The 23,436-nt window shown below is 32.7% G+C and overlaps 2 protein-coding genes across 2 annotated transcripts in view; one reads left to right on the forward strand and one right to left on the reverse strand.

The window, feature by feature from the left end:
• The first annotated feature begins 4,607 nt into the window (after positions 1-4,607).
• On the forward strand, positions 4,608-11,706 carry LOC143912373 (uncharacterized). The gene is made up of 7 exons (XM_077431653.1): positions 4,608-4,626; positions 4,668-4,735; positions 4,810-4,832; positions 4,875-4,929; positions 5,647-5,838; positions 10,829-10,971; positions 11,032-11,706. Exons 1-7 carry the CDS (start codon positions 4,608-4,610, stop codon positions 11,303-11,305), a joined length of 774 nt encoding a protein of 257 aa, XP_077287779.1. The 3' UTR covers positions 11,306-11,706.
• The window catches only part of LOC143911858 (apoptosis-resistant E3 ubiquitin protein ligase 1), a 57,984-nt gene continuing 46,240 nt past the window's right edge, over positions 11,693-23,436 (reverse strand). The window contains exons 2-17 of the mRNA XM_077430931.1: positions 22,913-23,069; positions 22,637-22,845; positions 19,519-19,658; positions 19,270-19,410; positions 19,089-19,200; positions 18,825-19,018; positions 18,553-18,751; positions 18,246-18,469; positions 17,994-18,158; positions 17,743-17,920; positions 16,084-16,229; positions 15,867-16,010; positions 15,619-15,792; positions 15,394-15,546; positions 15,122-15,316; positions 11,693-15,041 (exon numbers count right to left, since the gene is read on the reverse strand). Of these exons, the coding sequence (XP_077287057.1) occupies positions 14,871-15,041; positions 15,122-15,316; positions 15,394-15,546; positions 15,619-15,792; positions 15,867-16,010; positions 16,084-16,229; positions 17,743-17,920; positions 17,994-18,158; positions 18,246-18,469; positions 18,553-18,751; positions 18,825-19,018; positions 19,089-19,200; positions 19,270-19,410; positions 19,519-19,658; positions 22,637-22,845; positions 22,913-23,069 (2,702 nt within the window). The 3' untranslated portion in view covers positions 11,693-14,870. The remainder of the gene's footprint in view (positions 15,042-15,121; positions 15,317-15,393; positions 15,547-15,618; positions 15,793-15,866; positions 16,011-16,083; positions 16,230-17,742; positions 17,921-17,993; positions 18,159-18,245; positions 18,470-18,552; positions 18,752-18,824; positions 19,019-19,088; positions 19,201-19,269; positions 19,411-19,518; positions 19,659-22,636; positions 22,846-22,912; positions 23,070-23,436) is intronic.

The following is a 23,436-nucleotide window of genomic DNA, read 5'->3' on the forward strand; positions in this document are numbered from 1 at the left end:
GAGTTAGCATCCGATTACAGATTCAACAGTGAACAACTATTCAGAGTAAATGTATTTTATAAATGTAAATGTATTGTCATGTTATAGCCTTTATTCTTTTCTTTTTCATTTGTTTTCCTTATATTTATCTGCTTCATTTTTTTTTATAATTTTTGTAAAAATCTGTAATTGGACTCGGATGTTACATATATTATATATTTACTATTTGTTTTTTTATACATATCTATGTACATCCCGTTGTCTGTTGATTTTTCTATAAATAAAATAAAATAAAAAAATAACATTATTGACAAGGTAACCGTTCAATTTAAAAGTCGATTTCAAGGAACGCAGTTAGTGAAAAACTATTTCAGTTTTCTTGAATCTCGCAATATTATGAATTCATCAGAAGAAAATATTTTAGAAAATTGTTTAAAATTAATGAAAAAATATCCAGAAGTTTTCTCAGATCAATTTGATGACCAGTTCATTGAAGTAATTTCATTATTGATAAACGATTTCACTGAAAAGATGACCATAAAACAATTTTCACAAAATACAGTTGTTTATAAAGTGAATTTTCGGAAGTTTATGTCATGTTTATGTTATTTTTTACTTTACCAATAACAGTGGCGAGTGTTGAAAGATCTTTCAGTAAATTAAAAATGATTAAAAACTACAAAAGAAACTATATCGGACAATCAAGGCTAAATAATCTCGCATTGTTGGCCATTGAACATAAAAAAGCGGCAAAATTAGAAGTTAAAAATTTTATTAGTGAATATGAAAGCAAAAAAAAATTGGTGAGCTTATTTCTAATTTTTTTTTCTATTATGTATATGAATATTTATTATGTAAAAGATGTACATAAACTTATTTATTTTATTTCGCCTGGGCCCAAAATTTTCTAGCTACGCCACTGGAAACCAGCGCTCACGACAGAATAATCTGATCTATCGTGTATACCTCATTATAAAGGACAAATTGTACAGCTCAGTTTCCCCGATCCATTAATGTATCTATTGTCTAAGTCTACCCTGGGGAGTACTATATTGTTTACGCACGCACCCACCCAGGTCTGTGAGAACTCCAGCGTATCCTTTTTTCAGGCACTTACTGAGTCCCTATAGCCTAATATGGGGTCTCTATTGTTCACCCACGAATCCACTTTGACAGTGGACTCTCTCTCTCTCTCCTGTTCCCACGTTACAATATAAAATATTATTTTCCTCTCCATTATTTTACGACGCAGAAATGTGAAAAGTCTATTTGGACTTATATATATCGTTGCAGACCATAAAAAGTCATTTGTGCTCAAGTGGGATAATTTATCACGTAACGCCATTATTGAAAAAAATATATTGGAAATATATAACCAGCAGCGTGGACTAGTGATTAGCATATTATGCTTTCGAGCAGAGTGGTCACGGTTCGATTCCCACTAGTAACTGCTGGCCAGAACTTGGTCTGTGACTCCAGCTCGATCATTTCCTGTCAGAGTTTGCCAAATTTTTCTGATTTTCATTGAAACGGTTCCTTTAAAATTGGCATCCAATCTCTCTTGCAAATCTCAAGTTAGTCGGGGTGTTGTGGTTCGCCGATTTGTATAGTAAAAATTTTTCCATAGATGTTACGTTGGTTACGATGATGTTTGTATGAATTCGCATTGTATAAATGCTTGTAGTGATTGTATTGACCGTATTGTATCAGTATTAGTACACTTGTCGTTTTGGAGTGATATGTAAAGGCATGATCGATTGAAATAAAAAACAAAATATCCTCGGTTAGAATATATTTTGGTGAAAAATATAATTGGTGAGCCTTGTTAATTTTTTTTTAGAATTATTATACCGTGTAAATACATTTGTATCAACAAACAATTTGAATTATTTCATCTCATATTTTAAAAAATCACGTTAAGGGGGGGGGGGTGCCATCCACCGTGGCAAAGATGAATATAAATATTTGTACTATATATGTATGTTTTGATTATCGATATTTGAACACAATTTCGATTCGATTTCAAGGGAAAATCTAGTCTAGATCGCATTTGGTATCCATCCCCACCTTCAGTCTGGGGTTTGGAGATGAGAAGATTCGATTATTATTTGAAATAAGTTAGTAATTACTAACGATGTTCGTAATAAATCGGATGAAAAAATAAATTGAGTTATTGAAAGATTTAGATTTAAGTGGGAATTGATCTTTGTGATGTGAATTTTTTAAGGAACCGTCTCGACAATAAATTAAATATAAAGTCACATAAAATCGACAAACTAATAGGAGACGGCAGATCTGGATTTCATAAAATTTTAAACTTGCGATAGTGATCATTTTGATCAAATTTGAACCTACAACCTCTCAACTCGGAATTACATAGGTAAATGCTCAAACAGTGGGCTACGCTGTGGTTTAATTATATTGTACTTATTATCTTAATTTAAATTGATGTCGACGCGACAGTCATAACCGCAACGGTTGACGTATGTATGGTCTTTTTACATAGTCATTAGCAAATCCCTTATTAGATTATTCCACTAATTTTTAATCACATCGTTTCACACTTATTATTTTATTTTTATTTTTATTTTTTACATAGATATATATCAGGAAGGCTTGACAGGTAGACCCCAATGCGCCTTCCTAGACAATTAATTACAAATATTGCAGAATTTTTATTACATAAATCACTGTATTTAGAGAAGCTGAACATCACGAAATTAACAATTAATTAATTAATTAATTAATCCATTGAGACATCTATGGATTCAGACTTGTACATACATTTTTACATATTGTTCATAAATCAAATCCAGATATTTGTGACAGTGGGTAGGATGATTTTTGCCAATTTGAGGAACCGTTTCAACAATAAAAATCAGATAAATTGGCACATTCTGATAAGAAAAGATCGACTTGGAGTCACAAATATCCGGGATCGAACCCAATAATCTCTCGGTGCTAAACATAAACGAAACCACCGAGCCATAATGAGCCATATTATGTAATATTAATCACATTCTAACATTTTATATATATTTCCTTTGTGTCCATGTGAAATCGTACTTGTTATATCATACTTTCTTATTCAATTATTTAAAAAAAATATAAACCAACATATAGGTATTTTTCTAATAGTTCTAATAGTTCTAACATTAAAAACATATCTATAAGATATTGTTTTTAGTTTGCCATAGGGCCCGGAATTAATTTTATAACATACATACATAGGGCCCTGCGTATATATTATATCATTATATGTACATAAATCAGTGTGAAAAGCGTAAGTTTTATTTAACAGTATTCCTGCGCGTGAAACTAAATGATTAGTTATCTCTTCGATTTATATTATTAAATATGTATGTATGTAGGTAGATAGTTATCCAACTTGGTTCACATCAAACGAACGTGATAAACTACATAAATGGTTCGAAACTGAAAATAACGATTCAAGTTTTATCTATCAAAGTTTTAAACCCAAGATATGAATTTGAGGAAAATTCCAATAACAGCATATATTAAAATACACTATTGCAGAAATACTTGTTATTTGTCCGTATTTTTACTGTGTGGTTTTCCTCAAAAGAGATTACATCTTATCAGTTTACAATGGGATGATTGATTTTTTTCAATATTTGATAGGGTTTTTTAACCACGATAGTGAATTTAGATTTACTGATTTGCTCGGGATGGTGAAAATTGAAAAAAGGTAAAATTTTGCATACTGTGGTACGTGAGATAGAATACTAAATTTGGTAGTTTCAAATTGAAAAATGTTGATTTGAAAACAAATATTCATCTTGATACAATAAAATACATATATTTTAAATATAATATGAAGCATTGTGTCATTAAATGTATGGAATAAGTCACAAGGTTTTCAGATATTCAAAATTTCAGTGGATTATAAATTGTGTCGAGGTTTAGTTCGAGCCTATGCAACTGGTATGCGTTATGCAACTGCAGTCCAGCCGGCCACCGTCTTATACAATAACACAGATTTTAAAATAAACCATAATAAGAGCAAAAAGTTTACTCTAAATATATGAGCGCTCTGGTCGTTTTAAACTCCATGGCGCAGAGGTCCCTCAGAGAGACTCTGACACTGCTGGAGTGTTTAGCTGAGAGTGTGCAGACATTTGTTCGACCTCGGAGATGGCCGAAAGCATGCAGTTTGTGACCAAAAATCAGCGCAATGGAGTACTGGAATCCGTAAGAGCATTTAACTGCATATATATATATATATATATATATATATATATATATATATATATATATATATATATATATATATATATATATATATATATACATATATATATATATATATATATATATATATATATATATATATATATATATTTATATATATAACATTAACGTTTCCCTTTTTTTTTTTTATTAAATATAATTTTCGATCGCACGCAAGAGGCGAATGTTTCCCCTCGTGGGGTAAAAATATTGAACTTGAGTTCGTGCGACCGACACGAAATTACCATACAATACAAATTGTGAATCGTTAATTTGCACACACTTATCGGGCAAATGTTAAACAATGACAAAACATTGCAAATTGTATACCTGATTGAATGCAAGTAAGTACCCATTTTATCAATTCTTACGTAAAAATGCCATATAAAATTCAACGTAAGATATCTGGGTACTGTCAATAATTGCTATTAAATTAGGTCTGTTTCTTTTTCTGTCAAAAACATCTTCTGATGTGAAACAAACGGCATTCCTATGTTACAAATTGGTTTCGAAACAGATGGAAAATATTTTTTGAGAGTTAATCTTGTGCATACATTTTGAGTTATCGAATCGGTTAAGCTCGCCGAGTTAACGTCCCGCCTGTGAGTTTATTTTTGTAACTTTATTTACGTTGGGTTCGTCAGCCGTGTGCTTCTCACTGAAGCAGCTGTTCCACGAAACTTTTCAGCAGTCTGCAAGGTAATCATAACACCAGAAGTGAAGGATATAATAGTATCATTCTTATCTTCGCACCCATCATTATAAAGTTTGGTCGATACTTGGTCGATACTTGAGTTTGGTCGATACTGAAACTAGACAGAGGATCCATTATATTGCTATTAAAATGTTATCATTCATCCATTTATATGTATATTTTGGGCCTAGTTGACGTAATAAAAAATATATGATGGATTTTTATTTGATGATATATTCGAAGGTGTGAGTCTTTTCATGAATTAAATCGTAAATGGTTAAGTACTTGCCGCTGAAAACGGGGATGCGTCACGGATGCGATTAACTTCTGGAAACTGGAGTTAAAATAGAGCAACTTCACGCGTGCAACGTAGCTCCAGTGGATGATGTTACCGTTTATTTTCGTTTATGTTTCCCTTCTTTTAAGCGTGTAATAGAACCAAACAAAAAAATGGAGTGACGAAACGTATTTATAACCAGACTGTAGTATTTTGTTTGACGTTTTGACTTACAAAACATCCTACTCAATATTTGAGTCAGGGCTCGCGAGTGAATCACCACACCAACAGGTTTCCTATAATTCGCTTCCATCAAAATTCGTACAGCTGAAAATAGCCGTTCAGCAATACGACTCAGATTTAATTCATTTCGGTGATTCAGCGTGACAAATAAACAATAACTAGGTTGCAATTTATCGGCTCTAATGTGATATAACTGGTTTAGGACAAGGTACTGTTGGAGAGGGATGTTTGTGAAGCTCAAGAGAGGGCGACTGGCCTTCAGACGTTGTGGCAGAACTGCAAGAATGATTTGGTAGCTGCTAGATTGGATGCAGCCTCGGCGCAGAGGCAGTTGACTTCGGAGAGGACGAAACTTCGTCAAACCAAAGATCAAGTTGGAGATCTCATGTCCAAGGTAATATCAATTGAAATTCACAATGCGTTGTCGCATTGGAAGTAATGCTCTTATTAAGAAAACATGTACTACGTATAGGTACATATATTCATTTTCCTGATACTAAAAGTCATCATAAATACGACGCTATTTCTCAGAAAGTTAGATAAGGAAAGGTTGCGATACTACAAAAATTTGCATTATGTACTAGTTTTTTCCAAACATTTTTGACCACAAAACATACTTTGCGAATTCATTGACGAAGTAAGTTTTTACTCAATGGTTATTTCCGTATACATATGTACTTGCATACTACGATAGTATAAAACTTTTCCTAATCCGGCGATTCATTTGTAATATTACGCAAAAAAATATTCCGATTATATATGTATGTATATGTACATAGGTACCTACGCACTTTCAAACATAACGAACATACATACATTTATAAAAAGCAGAAAAATTATATATAAAAAACTAATGATAAAACTAAAATATCATGAAAAAATAAAGCATTGTTTATTTTCAGTTTAAAATTTTTACGTTGTTTAAATTACAACTTATTTCGTGAAGCATTTATTCATATCACTCGTAAGATAGTATCTATACAGTTTTGGAAACAATGATTTAATCAATACTATACATACATATGTATATATGTAGCTGTGTATATGTAGCATATATACTATGCATATGTATATATGTATTATAATTACGGTTACTATATTTTTTTGAAGAAAATAAACGACATATAAAGAATCATTTTATCTTAAAAAAATGCTCTATAAGTTAAAACATTCATTTTGGAATTTTAAGCTATCTAATTAATTTTTTACAGACGAAACTTCATTGAATAATTTCCTATCAATTATATTTAGTGATTATTTGATGCAATAATATATTCGAAGTATCTCCAATTAGATTTTTTATATATAAAGCTTTTACTTTGACGCTGTAAATTGGATAAAAAATACTTAGATAAAATAAATAGAAAACAGAACCAATTTTTTGAGGATTTGCCATCGAGGGTCGACTTCACAAAATACAGGACGAAAGTGCAATTTAAAATGAAATAAATCTAAAGGACAGAGCAGTGAAATAGAGGACTGTCCTCTTAAATAAAGGACGTATGGTCAGCGTAATTATAATAGAAAATGAAAATGAACAAAAGTTACATGACAATTCAAACTTTTTATACATCATAATCCCAAAACAAATGAAGTGAAAAAAAATAATTCATTCGTTTAATATTAGTTGAATTTTTAAATAAAACAATTTACTCTATTGTTGAATAAGTTTGGTAGATAAAATATATGATTTGTTAAATATCAGCCTGTTGTGAACGCATTTATTTTAAAATCGATTTGGGAAATTTATTTTGCTGAAACGTATTGAATGTACATACATATGTATGTATGTATGTATAAGGTGCATTAGAAAACGCGGTTGCCCCGGGAAATTCGATTGAGTTAGGAAAAGTCGGCGTTGCGTGAGTCACTGTTGGCGTAGGGGAGGCTGTCGAGGAGGGTTGCGAGCCTTTTTCCTGGAACCGGGGTGAATCAGAAGCCCGAGTCACCCCTCCGATGTATAGCTGTGGGGTCTCCCACGCGCCACGGGTTCTCCCCATTCCCACCCCAAAACCACCGCCCCAAATTCAAGGGCTCTGAGCTTGCTTATACGGTAGTATAATTCGGGAATTCGTTCTTGTTTGGATACAGTGCTCGTTAAGTTTCATATAATACATTGGACGTTTATCGTGTTTTCATGTATACGAAATTAATAACACATATTCACCAGAGTTGGTTGGTATTTCCGAATACGTAACTATTTGGAAAGTTTGATTGATAAGATTTGATAGCAATTTTACATTTTTATTAGCGGGAAAAATTAAGTTTCCCATCTAAAAAGAATATCGCATCTCGAAGAATAATTTTGATCGATTAGATAACGAAATAACATAGGTGTTTTTGTGAACTCTTCGGTTTATCCGCCTTGGAAAATAATGCGGTGATATCACATTTTGAAATTCCTAAGCATACATTTTGGCAGCATACTGAAAGTATGTTGGTGAAATTCTTCAGAGATGATTTAGAAATGATAAATAAATGAACATGAATACAAATCTCTACAAGCAAAATTTAAAGAAATATTAATGTGCAGCAAAAAATGATAAAGTTGTGATATCGATTTCAGTTCATAAATGTACATATACATACATATACCAATATTCGTAAAGTTAGTATTTGAATATACTATACATACATATGTATGGATATAGCATATTTTAAATGCACATTTAAATATAAATAATAAATTAGCTATTTTAAAAATTTATAATCTTATCAAAATTTTCGAATGATATAAATAGTATGATAGGTTTTCCTTACATATGATATTATACATATATACTTATACATGTAGATATGAAATTGAAATATCTAAGATGATAATAAATTGAAATATAATAGGAAAGCTTGCATTATATATAATTTTGACTTACAACATCTTCATTTTATCGATCTGATAAAACCGTCTGTAACATCTTTCAGTGTAGTTCTGTAGCGGAATTGTATTACTTGAGAAATTATGATTATTCATATTATTAGCATTTAAAATAAGTTTCTCGACCGAAAACATTTCGCACAGACAATTTTCATCGATTTCAACCATTTTCACTAGTCGATCACAATTTTCCGCAGCACTAAAGATGTGTCGCCTCGTGCTGCTTAGCGACGGCTTCTCGCAAGTGTACAGCAACTTGATTTTTATTTTGTTTTCAGAATGTCAATCTAATGGATTCGTATTTTGAAATTTATATATAATATATGTAACTTGTATGTATGTGTGTACGAAGAAAATTTTAAAAAGATTAATTAAACCCATTGCAACACAGCAGGGATTTATTTTTCAACGTGGAATTTGGCACAAGCTAGATTTATTGAACCGCGTTATGTAACAAAAGGGGTGGTTAAATTTGGAGTAAAATAAGTTGCCGAAGTAATCGGGGACGAAGGTGGATGTTAATTTTTTTTATAAAGGGGGAAAGTTTTTTTTAGTTCAGTATGGATTTTTTGCGTGCGTTTAGCCGGCAAAAATAGGGTGGAAGTGACGGGAAAACAGGTGGGTTGCGAGTAGCGAGTGGCGCCGGCAACGAGTCATCATGGGCGCCGTCTCATGGCGGCCTTGGCGCCCGCAGGTCGGCGCCACCAAACAATAATAAACCTCGCGTGTCCAATCCAAGTCGCCATCTCCAAACAGAGGGGGAAATAGTCGATCGGGACCGGGAGTCGCCACCGACAACGAACACACTCGATCCATATTTATCATTCACCTCCCCGGCTCTGGTCGGATTGAGGTCGACTTGGGACCCTTGTCAAACTTCTTTTCAATTTTTAAATAAATCTCATACAATATTTGTATGTTGGTATGGGGTCTACCTCACGGGCCGGAATGTGAAATTACCGAAATCGCAAATATCGGAAGGCAAAGATCGAAAATCGAAAGATCTTAAGTCGAAAGATCAAAAAAAAGGGTGCATGGTAAACGGTACATACTCACTTAATTTGCGCGAGCAGGATACAACAGGAACAAGAGGAACAGGCTTTTCCTCCCGTATTAATGTGCGCGCGCAGAATACGGGAGGAAAAGCCTGTTCCTCTTGTTCCTGTTGTATCTTGCTCGCACAAATTAAGTGAGTATGTACCGTTTACCATGCACCCTTTTTTTTGATCTTTCGACTTAAGATCTTTCGATTTTCGATCTTTGCCTTCCGATATTTGCGTTTTCGGTAATTTCGCATTCCGGCTCGTCACGGAGACCGGTTGGTATGACATTATAAATCTCATCAGTATGAATCATAGCACAAATATCTCAAAAGGATACTCATTGACATTAAAAGTCTTAACCTACATGCCTTTCATCTAGGAAAATAGGAAAATTTAAGAAATTAATTCTTTCATAAATATAGTTTTTTTTAAAGTAAAATGAGGCATTTAGAAGAGAAAATCAAAACATTGTAATATATTCATTTATTGATGCAACATATTTTATTTAATATTCAATAAAATGACACAAATTAAATCTAAATAATTATTTTTATAAATTAAACAAGTTTCTGGTTGATCGACACAGAACAATCTAAGAAATGATTTTTGTGTACAAATACAATTTTAATCGAGTTTGACTGCTAAACAAATAAAGGTTTTATGTAAACATGATATCAGTATATACGTATATATATGTATATATGTATATTCAAAAATGGAGATATATATATCGTGTTGTATGAAGCAAGTTATTCTGAATTTAAAGTGAAAAAATTAGAATAACGAGATGAATGAAACATATGGAATATGAAATAGGAAAATTTACGAAAAATAAAGTTGTCAATATAAACACTTCTTTAATAGAAAGCAAACATGATAATATGTGCAGTGAAGCTACTATTCAATCCAATGAATATTTTGTTGTCATCGATGATTTTTAGATTGTGGTTTAATACTAGATTAAAAATTTGATGATTTTGGACGATTTTCTTTTACGAAGTTCATTATATTCTAAGGAAATTTAATAAATGTCCACCTTTAGAAATCCTAAATAAATAAACCTACAAGCTGCCTAAATAATTGTTATGATTTAATTAAGTTTAAATTTTTGTACATCAAAGTTAACTTATAAATATTTGAAAAAAAGTGTTCACTACCCTTTATTCTATACAAATAAAAATGGAGGGTTGAAATACTTGTACTATAAATGACATATTACAGCCAGAAATTACAATAGACGCAAAATGCGAAACACGCAAGTCCGATGCTATTTTCTAACCCCTTGAAATATATTTCTCGGTAAACTAACCTATTATTCTTTTGATTCCGTGATAAAAATGATTATGCAATGCATTTACTGTGTAGGTGAAATGATTGAATATCTTTTTACTTTTTTTTTATCTAAATCGTTTTATATAATACATACAAAAAAAGATTATTGTTTTTTGGCATTTTTTCTGTTGTAGATGAAAGTGAATGAGCAGCAAATAAAAACTTTACAGAGGGATTTAAAACTAGCAGACGCTAAAATATTATCTATGAAGGATGTGCTCAAATCCAAAGACGAATACACTGCAGTCATCAATCGTGACTTTCAACATATAAAAGAGTAAGTACTTAAAAGAGTAATTGGAAATTTACAAAATTCTAAATTTTTTTCTCATCCTAGGAAAATGTCAGATAAAACTATGGAATCTGAAAAGAAGTCGAAAGATTTGGAAGACAAAATTGCAGAGATAGCTGATTTAAACAATCAAATGAAGTTGTTAAGGACTCAGCTCGATGTAGCAAACGAAAAATTAACTAGATGGCCATTTTACATATTCGACTGGTGTAACAGTTTTGGAAATCAGATTCAAATATTCAATAAATTAAGGAAATGGACAGATTTTCCCATAACTGCAATGAAACGTGTCATAAATACTGTTACAGGCACACCATAAAGAAGCTACAGGAGTTTGAATAATTTATTGATTGTCTTTAATTTTGATTATTTATTTTATATATTATAATACGAATAGCTAAGGGTTTTCATATTTTTAATATTGTATGAAATATATTCCGTGAATATGCATTTAAATTTTTTTATCAGGTAATAATTATTAGTATCAAGTTTTCTTTTCCTTAATATAAAATATAAATTACCTGTAGATCTGAGAAAAAAAGAAATATAATATTTAATGTGCTATGCAACACATTCGTATTACGAAGATGTAAACAATCCTGCTGTGGTATTTATTTAGTACAAAATCAATATATCAATTTTATAATTTAACTTTATTGTTTGATTTCCGAATTTTTTTGTAAATGGTATAAATGAAACAATATAGACATTTGCCAACTATTTTATTTTTCTAATTATTTCTAATTAGAAGTATATGAAGATGTATACATATTCGCAATATTTCTTGTATTTACATATATAATATAATATAAAGATATTTCTCAATTAAACAACTGATGACAATTCAGTATATCAAACACTATTTAATATTGTCATTCTAAATAACAAAAAAAGTATACTTATATTGCCAAATTTCTAAAATATGTATTTCAATAGAGATTCATTATAAAACAGTAATATTATAAATAATTTATGATTCATACGAAGCGATGAGCATTATTATTGCTCATTTTGTATATTAAGATACATAAATAATTTCATTGAATCTTATGATCCCGTTAACCCAGATATGCCCATTGACATAATATGATTTATATAGTATATACTATCTATATAATTCTTTATTGAAGAAACATAGAGATGTTAATTATTGAATTTGACTTGTTATCATTAAAGAAATAAACTTTTTAGGGTTATCCGGGTTAATGCTTATATTTGCAACAGTAACGTATCTTTAACATCGTTACAATTTAGTTATTACACATACACAATGACAATATGACACACAAATATACAATATGTGAAATTGAAAGAAAACCGTTACACAACACATACTCGTAGATTCACTAAAATTTGAAAAATGATGCACAAAATTGTAATTTTCTAAATTTATTATATTTGGCCCTGTTTCCTAGAATGTGCAATTTGATACGATAATGTTTATTTCTTAAAAATTGCAGCGAGTCTAAACAATACAAATAATTTTTTTTTTAAAAGTTACTGAAAACACTATAATTTAACTAATTTTTGTACTTCTTGCATAGGCCAATTTATGATGGATAAATCTACCAAAAGTAAAGCTCTCTAATATGTTACTAGCAATACAAGTTCACATGCAAGACCGTTTTATCGACTGTGTAGTATATAATAAATCACTGGGCATACTTTCTATTATAACATACGGGACTACAATGGCTAAAATATTTACAGAATGTTGATATGTAAGTTAATAAAGTTCTATACGAGCAGTATGGTTTAAATTGAATAGCTGAAAACGATAAGCACAAAAAATATACGAATACTAACTAATAAACAATTAATGTTAATGTGAAGTTGCTAGTGGTGAAATTTTACTTTACGCTTTCAAGCTTGCAAGTTGAACTAATATTGAAGATACTTATTAATCCTTGGTAAGAATGATTTTAGCACTATAATAATAACAATGATGACAAATACCGACAAACATATATGTATTATATTCTATTGAATAATTTGGATTGGTAACAATACACATTAGTTACATATCTCACATATGAGTGAAACAGATGTACGCAGTTGGCGACAACACAGAAACATATATATGTACCTACATATATGTAGATTTCATCTATCGGAAATAAACTCAACAAGTTTTTGCCTAAATATGATTACGACATAGAGAAAAAATCACAACCACAAGTACTATGCACTATAAAAGCATAAGGTACACTTTTACATGTATTATATATAATATTAAAATTACATACAACGGCTGGAAACTGTCAATTATTACTCTCTATAAATATTAAGGTTCTATACGATTTCATCTCAGCAATGTGAGATTGCACATTTGAACGCTTAAACTTAAAGAAAGTTCTTAAAGCTGCATTTTTATTTAAACGTTGGTTCATTTAACCATTTTTATGTTTTATGATGATTCCCCTCCCTAGAATCAAATAGTTATTGTTAACAAATAACGCCAACAAATAGTTATGCGTCTTCAGGTTCGTCAACTAGATTTATAAATGTAATTATCAATTCAGAGTGCTTTTAGTCTATCGATTAATTATGGTATTTCAGGGAAATATGTTGATCAATAAGTAACGTATTAATCGCTTTCATGGGCAGATATCAACTTATTATAATATAAAATAAAAAATATAATAGACTAACATAGACTTTGGTAAGGCTTAAAATTTATTTTATGATGATTGTGTTAAATATATGTAAATGTATCTGGTATGAACGTTTTTTTTTAATGAATAATTTATTCATTTTAACACTAAAAAATGTGATTCAATATTTCAAATAATACAGCATGACATCAGAATATTCAATTTACATTCTGAAATATTTATACATGTATGAATATGCTACATGTATAATTTAATTTTGCGCATATAATCTATAAGTACATCTACATACATATATATGATTGTAATTTAAACTTTCTATACAAACAATTTTTTATAAATTTACTAAACTTTTCAAATAATATCAGTTTTGAGAGTTTAGTTCCAAATTGAGGGAGGGGAGCAGCAACGCTCGTTAAGTTGACATAATCCAAATAAATGTTAGTATAATAAATGTACATACATGTATGCGTTTTAACTAGAAATCAATGTAAAAGAACATCATTGAAATATTGATCACAGTGCAATATTAAGGCCAAACATATGAAGATAGATAAATAAGGCCTATGTTTTACGATGTTATTATCTGTTATTACACTTGCCACTGATTACTAAAACATTAACAGTAATGTGTCAAAATTAATAGAGGAAATTGTGTTTAAAGTTAAATTACATCATAATCATTATGAAAAAATTTTTCAGATTCAAGTGGACCGTAGAAAAAGAATTTAAAAATTTCGCATTTAGTTCGTTTTCTTGAAATTATGCCTCAAAAAATATTTTTAAACAGAAATGGTCCACGGTTGCTAGACAATCAATTTAATGAATTTATCAATAAACAGATTTTAATATTTTTAACATTGAATATATGTATGTATAATTAACACAATAAATGAGCAATATTTACGTCTTATTTACATAGAAATATTTCTATTTGTAAATATATCATCACTGACAAACAAATTGGCTCGAATTGTATTGCTGGTTGATAAATATGCGTATTAACACATTTTATTATAAAGAGTATTTGAATAAATACAAATAATAATATTACGTATCACAAAAAATCACATAAAGAAATTTTTTTATTGCCACAAAAGTATACCTATACAATAATATACTATCACATAAATAATCTTAAGGTATTAAGGTCTATTTTAAACAAACACGTAAAATGAGTGCACAAGTAACTATTGTATAGTTTGAATACATAAAATAATTAATGGTAGAAAATAGTAGAGAAATAATGTTACATGGCACTTTTAGATCCATTTAAATCATGCCAAAACCTTCACTGCCTTCATTGATCGCCCACAATAGTGCATTTACGAACTGTTCATAGCAATCATAGTCGGGTAGACAGAGTTGATTAAAGCATGTGTGGGCAGTCGGTAAGGCACCAAACGTTGGAGCCGCTACCAATTGGAAGCGAGGGCTGAGATCCTGGGTTTGATAAGACAATAATACGCATAAATGTGTAAGTATTGTAGAGAATTTTTTTTAAATGGCAAAAAAATTCAAACCTGAAAACCTCCTGGAGGAAGTTGAGAACATCCGGTCGTAAACTGGAGAAGTCTTGCTCTTTCTTCGGTCGAGAAATTGGTAACTGCTGCCCAAAACCAAGCTAAGACTCTTTCAAACTCTCTACCACTTCCGTTAACCAAAGCATGAGCACGCCAGTCAGTTACTGAAACTTCGCCCGTACCACAAACTAGAAGCTGTTTAACAAATGTCAGATTAATAACAAAAATTCCATATTGAATCAATAAGTAAATTTTAATATTGCATTACAAACCTCTAGTTCATTCTCATCAAATATGCTTAGTAAATTATCAGGAATCAATTGATTTAAGCCTCTCAAGAATGAATCCATTTCTTCCTTACATCTAGTGGCAAGTTTATACTGAGCTAAGGCATCTAAATATCTATGCTTAGTACTATTACAAACCTATAATAAAATATAATGTAAGTGTTCAGTGTTCTGGACGTATCGTATTCACAAAATTTTTATTCGAATTACCTTGATATGGCTTCCGTTCGGAATGAGATCTATGCTACAAGATAATCTACCGACTTTATCATACTCTTCTTCGACAAAATAAAGTTCAGCTGCACATGATTGGTGATCTAAATCATTGTCTAATATGTATTTCACTTTCGACAAAAAAAGTTCGGGATCATCTTGCTCAAAATACTGAAATGTGAACAAAATTTATTTAATTTATTATTACATAATTTATTATTATAAACACATGGTTTTTATTGAACCTTGTAATGCACTCGAAGACCAATAATTTGGGCCAAAAAGCTTCTAGTAAAACGAGCTCGAACAAGCTGCCTGTAAGTGCCACCAAGTGCACTTTCATATAAACATTTACCCACAACTTTACCAGCAAGTTCAAAATGCTTTAACTGAAATATATAAGTCAATGTTAATAATAAAATTCAAATCATGAAAAAATTATAATTTTGGCAGAATTAAAACCTTAAGATGAGGAGGCCGGATAGGATTTGGATGGACAAGCCCTGTCGGCGAATCATGAAGTGATGTAAATAAACCGAACTGTGTATCAAATATTTTCCCACATAACAATGAAAACCATTCTCGTCTTACTCCACCCCAATCAACAGCTAAAATAAAATTAAATGCATTAGTTTAATATAATATACTTAACCTATCACGAAATTTCATATTGACAGTTAAGGCCGGGCCACTCTTAGAGCTGATAGTTTAGAAAACACACGGTTACATGGAATGTTTACCAATCGGATCATTTTACCATCACTGTGAAAGTTCATAAGACGCGTATCGTAAGTCAGACTGATCTTAACATTTAATTGATCATCACATGTAAACTGAATATATGAGCCGTTATATTTGAAAGTTGCATAAATCGACTTTACTTAATTTCGAGAAATATTTCGCAAAACATTAAATATAATGTTTTGCGTTTAACAATATTTAAAAATTAGTGTTGCGCCCGATGACATATTATAGCATGGGTGTTGGAATATTAAGTTATTAAATAAAAAAAAAATTAAAAGAAATGTGTCAGAATGTTTTTCAAATACCTTTTAAATATATTTAATTTAATATTTATATTTAATTGTTTAAAATGAAAAGAGGTACAAACTACCTACCTACCTACATGTAAACAATATAAAACACCAATAGGAAAATTAATTAATTAATTAAATAAATAGATGGCGGTAAATTCTCTGCCAAGAAGAAACATTAGTAGTATATAAGGAAGTTTTTTCTTTTGTTATTGTATCGTATATACGTTTTGGCAGTGGTTTAGCTATGACATACATACATACATATGTCGAAACGACTATTATAGTCAGAGAAATGTAATAATAACAGAAGAGCCCTTACGAATAAATAATTGTTGTCAATATATCGCGGTACGTTTCTATAAATACGCTATAACGCACGGAATACAATCGAATCAATTTACTTATAAAAATGTATGCCATGTTGTTTATCCTGTGTTTTTGAATGCATTGTGCAATTTTTACCGATGTTTGCTCATCTTGCGAGTAATATAAACAAACAGAGAAGTTTTTTATCAGACATACGTCGACCACCAAGCATCAAATACGACTGATGCTAAAATGATTTAATATTGACTGTGGACAATCGTCACTTGACCACAATATGCCACTAAAGCCACTTCTATTAATATAACATTTCTCTGATTATATATCCCTGTCATCCCAGATAGACAGACAGACACACAGACAGAATATCGATATTATATATGTATATATATGATGATGAGTCACCGGAGCCTGAGGGGGCCGTGTATTGTTCAAAGGTTGTAAATGCATTGTTAAAGGTTTGCCGAACAATGGATAGCACTGTGACTATCCTACCTCTAATGATGATACTGGTGGCCTGTAATACATACACGTTTACTCTGCTTTTCCGAGATTCTGTGATAGCAATTTGTGAATTAAGTCAAACAGAAATAATGTTTTTGGAACTGATAATTGGACTTCCCACTTTCAAATATAACGGCTCATACGTACACATATGTATGACCAAGTTACCAAATATATATTTTTGTAAAGTGGGTCTGTTTAATTGTTATTCATCGCGACAGTCTAGAATTAACACATTGATATATGTAAATACAACCTTGCTCTCCTTGAAAGGTAATGTCGAAATTTCGACACCAATCAGCGACGCTGAAATTTTTCGTAGCTTTAAGACTACTTTGGACCAAATTCTCTCTGCACACTCTCATAGATAGCTTTTCATGCTGATGACGACTGTGAAATTTCCTCACTTCACAGTAGAAGAAGTCTTGCTTATCCTAAAATGAAAAAAAAACGTATGAAACTAAAATCTCAACACTCACAACTAACCTAATAATATTGAATAGAAACCTTAAATGTTTCAGAGCCTCCAATATTCTTGAGTAAAAATTGTGTAAAAGTTGCAGCTATAACGTCTCGATCTGGTGACGAAAGTTCAATAGGCGGTTGAGTACCATCGTCCACCAAAAATACCCCGCTCGATCCAGAAACACCACTTCCCGAACAAAATATCAACTGAAATCAATTTCGAAAAACTATTTATAAAAAGAAATCAATGTATATTTGAAACTTCATATGTGGCAGATAGATTTATATGCTAACTTTAGTTGAAGGACATAGTCTGAAGGTAGCCAATCTTTTTGGAATGAATTTAAGAATCATTTCCTTCAATGTCAACTGTTTGGGACTAACGTGACATAGAACTTTTCTAGGTTTCGGCGGCTTGTCAGTTCCGGTACTGTTTAACGAAGATAGTAGTCGTGCTTCGTAACAAATATTATGACTTTTAGATGTGACGTTTTTCTGAACAATTGCCGCATCACTTGCTGCAAATTTTAAAAACACATATTAAAATCATTCTCAAATTACAGCCGTGACAAAGAAAGTTTTCATATCAATCGCAAATTACCAGTTAGTACAATACAATCGAATTCTCCATTGTGAAGCGTAATTCCATTGTAATTTAATAAGGCACGATAGATTCCATGCTGTGTAAAACAAACTGTCACAACAAGGCGCTGGTTCACCGTATCATAATTATAAATAGCGGACGACGAAAGGTCTTCATCAACGGGACATCCGAGTGGAGATATTTGAATACTGTAGCCCTGGAAAATGTACTTACATGGTGAAAACAGCTGTAAGAATATTATGAAATGAAAATTATATGAGTATTTTTACTTCTGCAGGATGATCGTTGGCTTGAAAAGTACAAGGATTATTATAAGCATCTCTGGGTTGGACAAATATATTATGAGGAAGGTTCTGAGTACAGACTAGCGTAGCTGTGTGTCTTACTACGACACTCTTTCTAGGATCAATGGCACCAGATACAAATGACTTTTGGAAAGGACTCCCGGTAATGGCAACGCTTCCTGGAATTGAACATTTATTAATATTACAAAATTAAATGTATGTATTTATAAACATTTAAAAAGTAATTACCGATCATAACAGATATGTTGTAAACACCAGACGTTCTTACAGTGAATTTAACTTTAGCTATGTTTGCATTATTCGGATCTGTTGGGGATCCCAGCTCACTCACCGTACTTATCTATAATTAGAAACATTTAAAATCGAGAGTCAAATTTTGTTTATGTTTAATAAAACTGATCGGAATTACCTTTCTTGCTCCATGGGAGACGACAACACACAGCTGGTCAGTATCGCATATTGGATACGGTTGTCCGTTGCGTTGGAAAAATTTAACAGTAAAACAAACAGTTCCTCCCACACATTGAGGTTCAGTCCATTCCCATTCCACCTATAAGTAAGTTGAATTTAGAAAATTATAAATGTATATGTGGTTTGGTTCCTTCTCGCAGAACCAAGTGCAAATAATCAATATAACAATGACATATTCTTAGCTTACTTTGCAATTCGGAGGATGTAGATATTTCCCTGTAACGTATTGCAATAGTGAGTGTTTAGCCTCTGGAGCTAGCGAAGGTTGTGTCATGGCGGCCAAAGTAACCAGGCCCGCAACAGAAACCGATACAACCAACATGCCACCTATTGGATAACATAAATTTCATACAAGGTATTATATTATGAACTTGTCAGTTGTGGAGTGGCTTCACTTTTTTTCAAGGTGAAACACACGCCAGAACTATTTAGTTATGATAATAAAATTGAACAGTACTTTAGATTATTTAATAGGGAATATATTCTATATTAGCTTTCAATTGACGATGAGTATTTATGAACATACCTGGCAGGTAATTAGGAAGTCTGAGACTGATTAAACTAGATTTATTCGAGAAAAATAATTGCTTTATATTGTCCTTGTATGTCGCTTGTATGCTTTAGTCCAGATTTTAAATTCAGTCGATCACCACTTAATTTACACTGCATACATATGTATGTGCATACACAAAACTTTTTTATCAATTTTTAATTCAATATTATTTATTTACTTTGCATCATATATTTCTTAAGCATATTTACAATAGATATTTTACTACTTGCATCAATCACAATATTTGAACATTGGTGTTATGCGTAGTTTCACCACCATATTTATTAATTTTGATATTTGTAATTTCGTCACATGGATCTTACTCACACGAGTAATATTTTTTCCAATACACAACATTTCAAGAATTCTTTTTATAAAAACAATTTTATAAAATATGCTAAATTTTATTTTACATTGTATAAAAAAATCATGAAGTGATTGAAATATGTATATATTAGATATTTATTAAGTTGGAATTATTTATCAGAAATACGCTATTGGTATATACCCCAGGCCTGGGAAACTGCAGCCCGCGGGCAGCATGCTGCCCGATTCAAATTTTTGTGCGGTCCGCCGAATTGTTGTTTATTAGAGGATCACTTATTTTTTGTTGAAATTCTTTTTCATGAAAATAAATAATGTGTATCTATAAATGGTATTTTACTTGCGGCCCGACGTTCATTTTTAATTCCCAATGCGGCCATTCATTCGAAAAGTTTGCCCAGGCCTGGTATACCCTATAGTTTAATTTAATTGCTATCCAAATCGAATAAATTGTAGATTGTAACGCGACGTTCTCCCCATCGTCCCATAGGGCAACACTCGCCCTTTATTTCGAGTGGCCACACAGAAAAGCGCGCCATATAGGCGCGCTCGCTTCGAGATTAGCTTTCTCACCCGCCATCCACCGAGGAAGAAAGATCTCTCCTGTGCACGTCTCCACGGGGAGACGGGGCCCAGAGATCCGCCATCTTGCTGAAGAACCGCTGTGAGGTCGAGTGCAGCATCACTCCCTCCCAAGAGTACCAGCCCAACGTCTCCGGTATTCCTCACGCCGTTTCTGGAGAAACATCAGCCGTGAGAGGACCGCAGAGCCAGCTCCCAACCACGAGGAAGCTGTTATCAACGAGACGATTTGCAGTCAGGAACCTCCCCGACTATATATAAACTGTATCCCAAGGTTAGTCCACGTTTCCATATAACCCGACCCTTGGAAGAAGAACGACTTATCCGCCCTCTGGACCTCCCCCCGCGAGATCAGATAACGTGCGTAAAACCGTTCGTTACAAGATACTTTACTATTGTAACGAATACTAAACAGAGCCGCCGAGTAATTGCGATCGGATGAGACCGGGTAGCGTCCTGAGAGACCGTGTGACCGGGGTAAGTGGTTTTAAGGATTAGCGACAAGCTAAGTGCATGAAACAATGATTGCACTTCTCATACCGTGGGAATATATATCCGAATACGTGACTATACAGTAGGTAAACAGATTAGGCGTCCTGAGAGATCTACCCCTTATAAGGCGGTATGTAAGCGATATCAGGTCATTCTGGACGGAGCACTGGCAATGCGTGTATCTCCTTAATCATCAATAAATGCTGTGAAACGACTGTTGGCCTTTTACTTGGATCCTCCACCCACCCCTACGCAACACTATTTTAAAAGTTTCGCCCGTTAAAGGTACATTTACACAAGCAATGTTTTTGAGTAGTACATAGTTCCATTTAAGAAGACTCACCTCAGTCTATAGAAAATATGCACATATAAAGATTGTGTATCTACTGTTATTTTTGAAAATTTTGTCCGAGGAGTGGGGGTGGGTCTTTGTAAATGGATGAGTTCTCTATTGTTAAAGTTCCAGGCACGAACTACTCAAGGGCCCCATTTCGGGACGTCCGACTGACTGATATTGATATGTTATATTATTCTACATAAAAATACATGTATTTATTTAATGCCAAATATTTTTTATGTTTCGATCCACGCATTCTTTGTGTCCATGTGAAATTATAAATTATATTATACTTTCTTTTTCAATTATTTAAAAAAATAACAACCAACATATATGTACATATGTATGTAGGTATTTTTCTAATAGATTTAATAAGATCTTTTTTTTTTGTTGTCAAAGGGCCTGTGATTCCTCTCGACGTCCCTGCATATGTACAGTCAGAGGTGTTCAAAACACACTGCATTCACTAACGTATGATATTGTAAGGACCATATGTACATAAAACATGGTCAAGTTTCGGGGTAATTGGATTATCAGTCACATCACGATCAACCCAAAAGACAATTTTTGCCATGAAAATCGCTGATACGGAATATTTGGCACTCGAGTTCTCGTTAGTTTGATGGACTTTTCGGCTACTAGATGTTCTGTTATAGAGATTTTAGTGACTTTTGGGCGAGCGCTTTGTGACCAATAATCATCGAACCGACATCCTATGAGTTGGAATCGATTCGACCATGTTGGTGGCTACTACTTCACTTCCTTCCCGGCCGTCACATTAAATTACACCGTCATTTCATTCCTTTCGCTCCCATATCTGTTGCCCCTGACTATTGACCTCAAGCAACCTCCACGAGTCGTTCTACATGCTCCTCGTCACAGCCCTCGCCGAGGGACCAAGCAATCAATCTGCATACTCCCAACTCTCGTCGCGAGGGCAATAATAACATCGCGACAGTACTGCATTATGCCTAGTTAATTTGTTAAAAAAAAGTTGAGATATTTATTTGGGCGTACCCCAAGTCCAAGCATCTTGATGTCGGCTGTTTTTGACAACCGTACTCCACAGGTCTGCTTTCAACGTCCGAAGACCTTCCTCGTCCGTAGGCAATCCTTGCCGAGCCACAGACCAAGCTTCGAAGTCTTTCGCTCCCAAAGCTTGCCGGGCACTCGAGTCTTCCAACCAGTAGACGTCCTCCAGCGAGGTGACATCCAAGCTCAACAATCTGCAATACACAAGTCATATACATTTGTGCCGTCAGTATTTGAATGAAGAGCTGAAACAACAAAAACCTGGTGTATGCGTGGTGCAAGCGGTGAGACACGAGCCATTCTCTTAAAACTAATCTTTGTTGCAGAAGACGTGCCGCTCTCCGGAGACGTTGCTCGTCGTGCGGCGGTAGTTCGGGCAACTCTTCTGGAGTACCGCATGATGTCAACGAGGATATTCCTAAAACAAACAAGAATAATACCGTTGAAACGTGATAATTATAATATAGTATTTTGATATAATAGTTTTGGATGGTTTGTACTTTGTACGGACGTCCGATACTGAAGAAAATACACAAGCGTATAGTTTCAGCTGAATAACAATAACAGACCGCTCATTTCGACTTGATCCCGAACAACGTCTACTCCATTGTATTATATAATGGCGGGAGATGTATTCTGAAACTTGCTCGTTGTGAAAACGAGCGCGCGTCTCCTCGTGATTGTGTGGGAAATTCAACATAATAGATTGTGGCGAATTTTTGTTGAAGTAATTTGGATAATAAATTAAACGCCGCTCGAGTATCGTTATAATTAAAACGGAATGA

Source organism: Arctopsyche grandis, chromosome 5, assembly GCF_051622035.1.
Source record: "Arctopsyche grandis isolate Sample6627 chromosome 5, ASM5162203v2, whole genome shotgun sequence".
Taxonomy (NCBI): domain Eukaryota; kingdom Metazoa; phylum Arthropoda; class Insecta; order Trichoptera; family Hydropsychidae; genus Arctopsyche; species Arctopsyche grandis.

Bases quoted from the DNA above. Each gene is read 5' to 3' on its own strand.
- LOC143912373 (XM_077431653.1), top strand. The intron at 4,833-4,874 runs GTGAGTTTATTT...TGGGTTCGTCAG, and splicing joins GCCGAGTTAACGTCCCGCCT to CCGTGTGCTTCTCACTGAAG. The intron at 10,972-11,031 runs GTAAGTACTTAA...TTCTCATCCTAG, and splicing joins GACTTTCAACATATAAAAGA to GAAAATGTCAGATAAAACTA.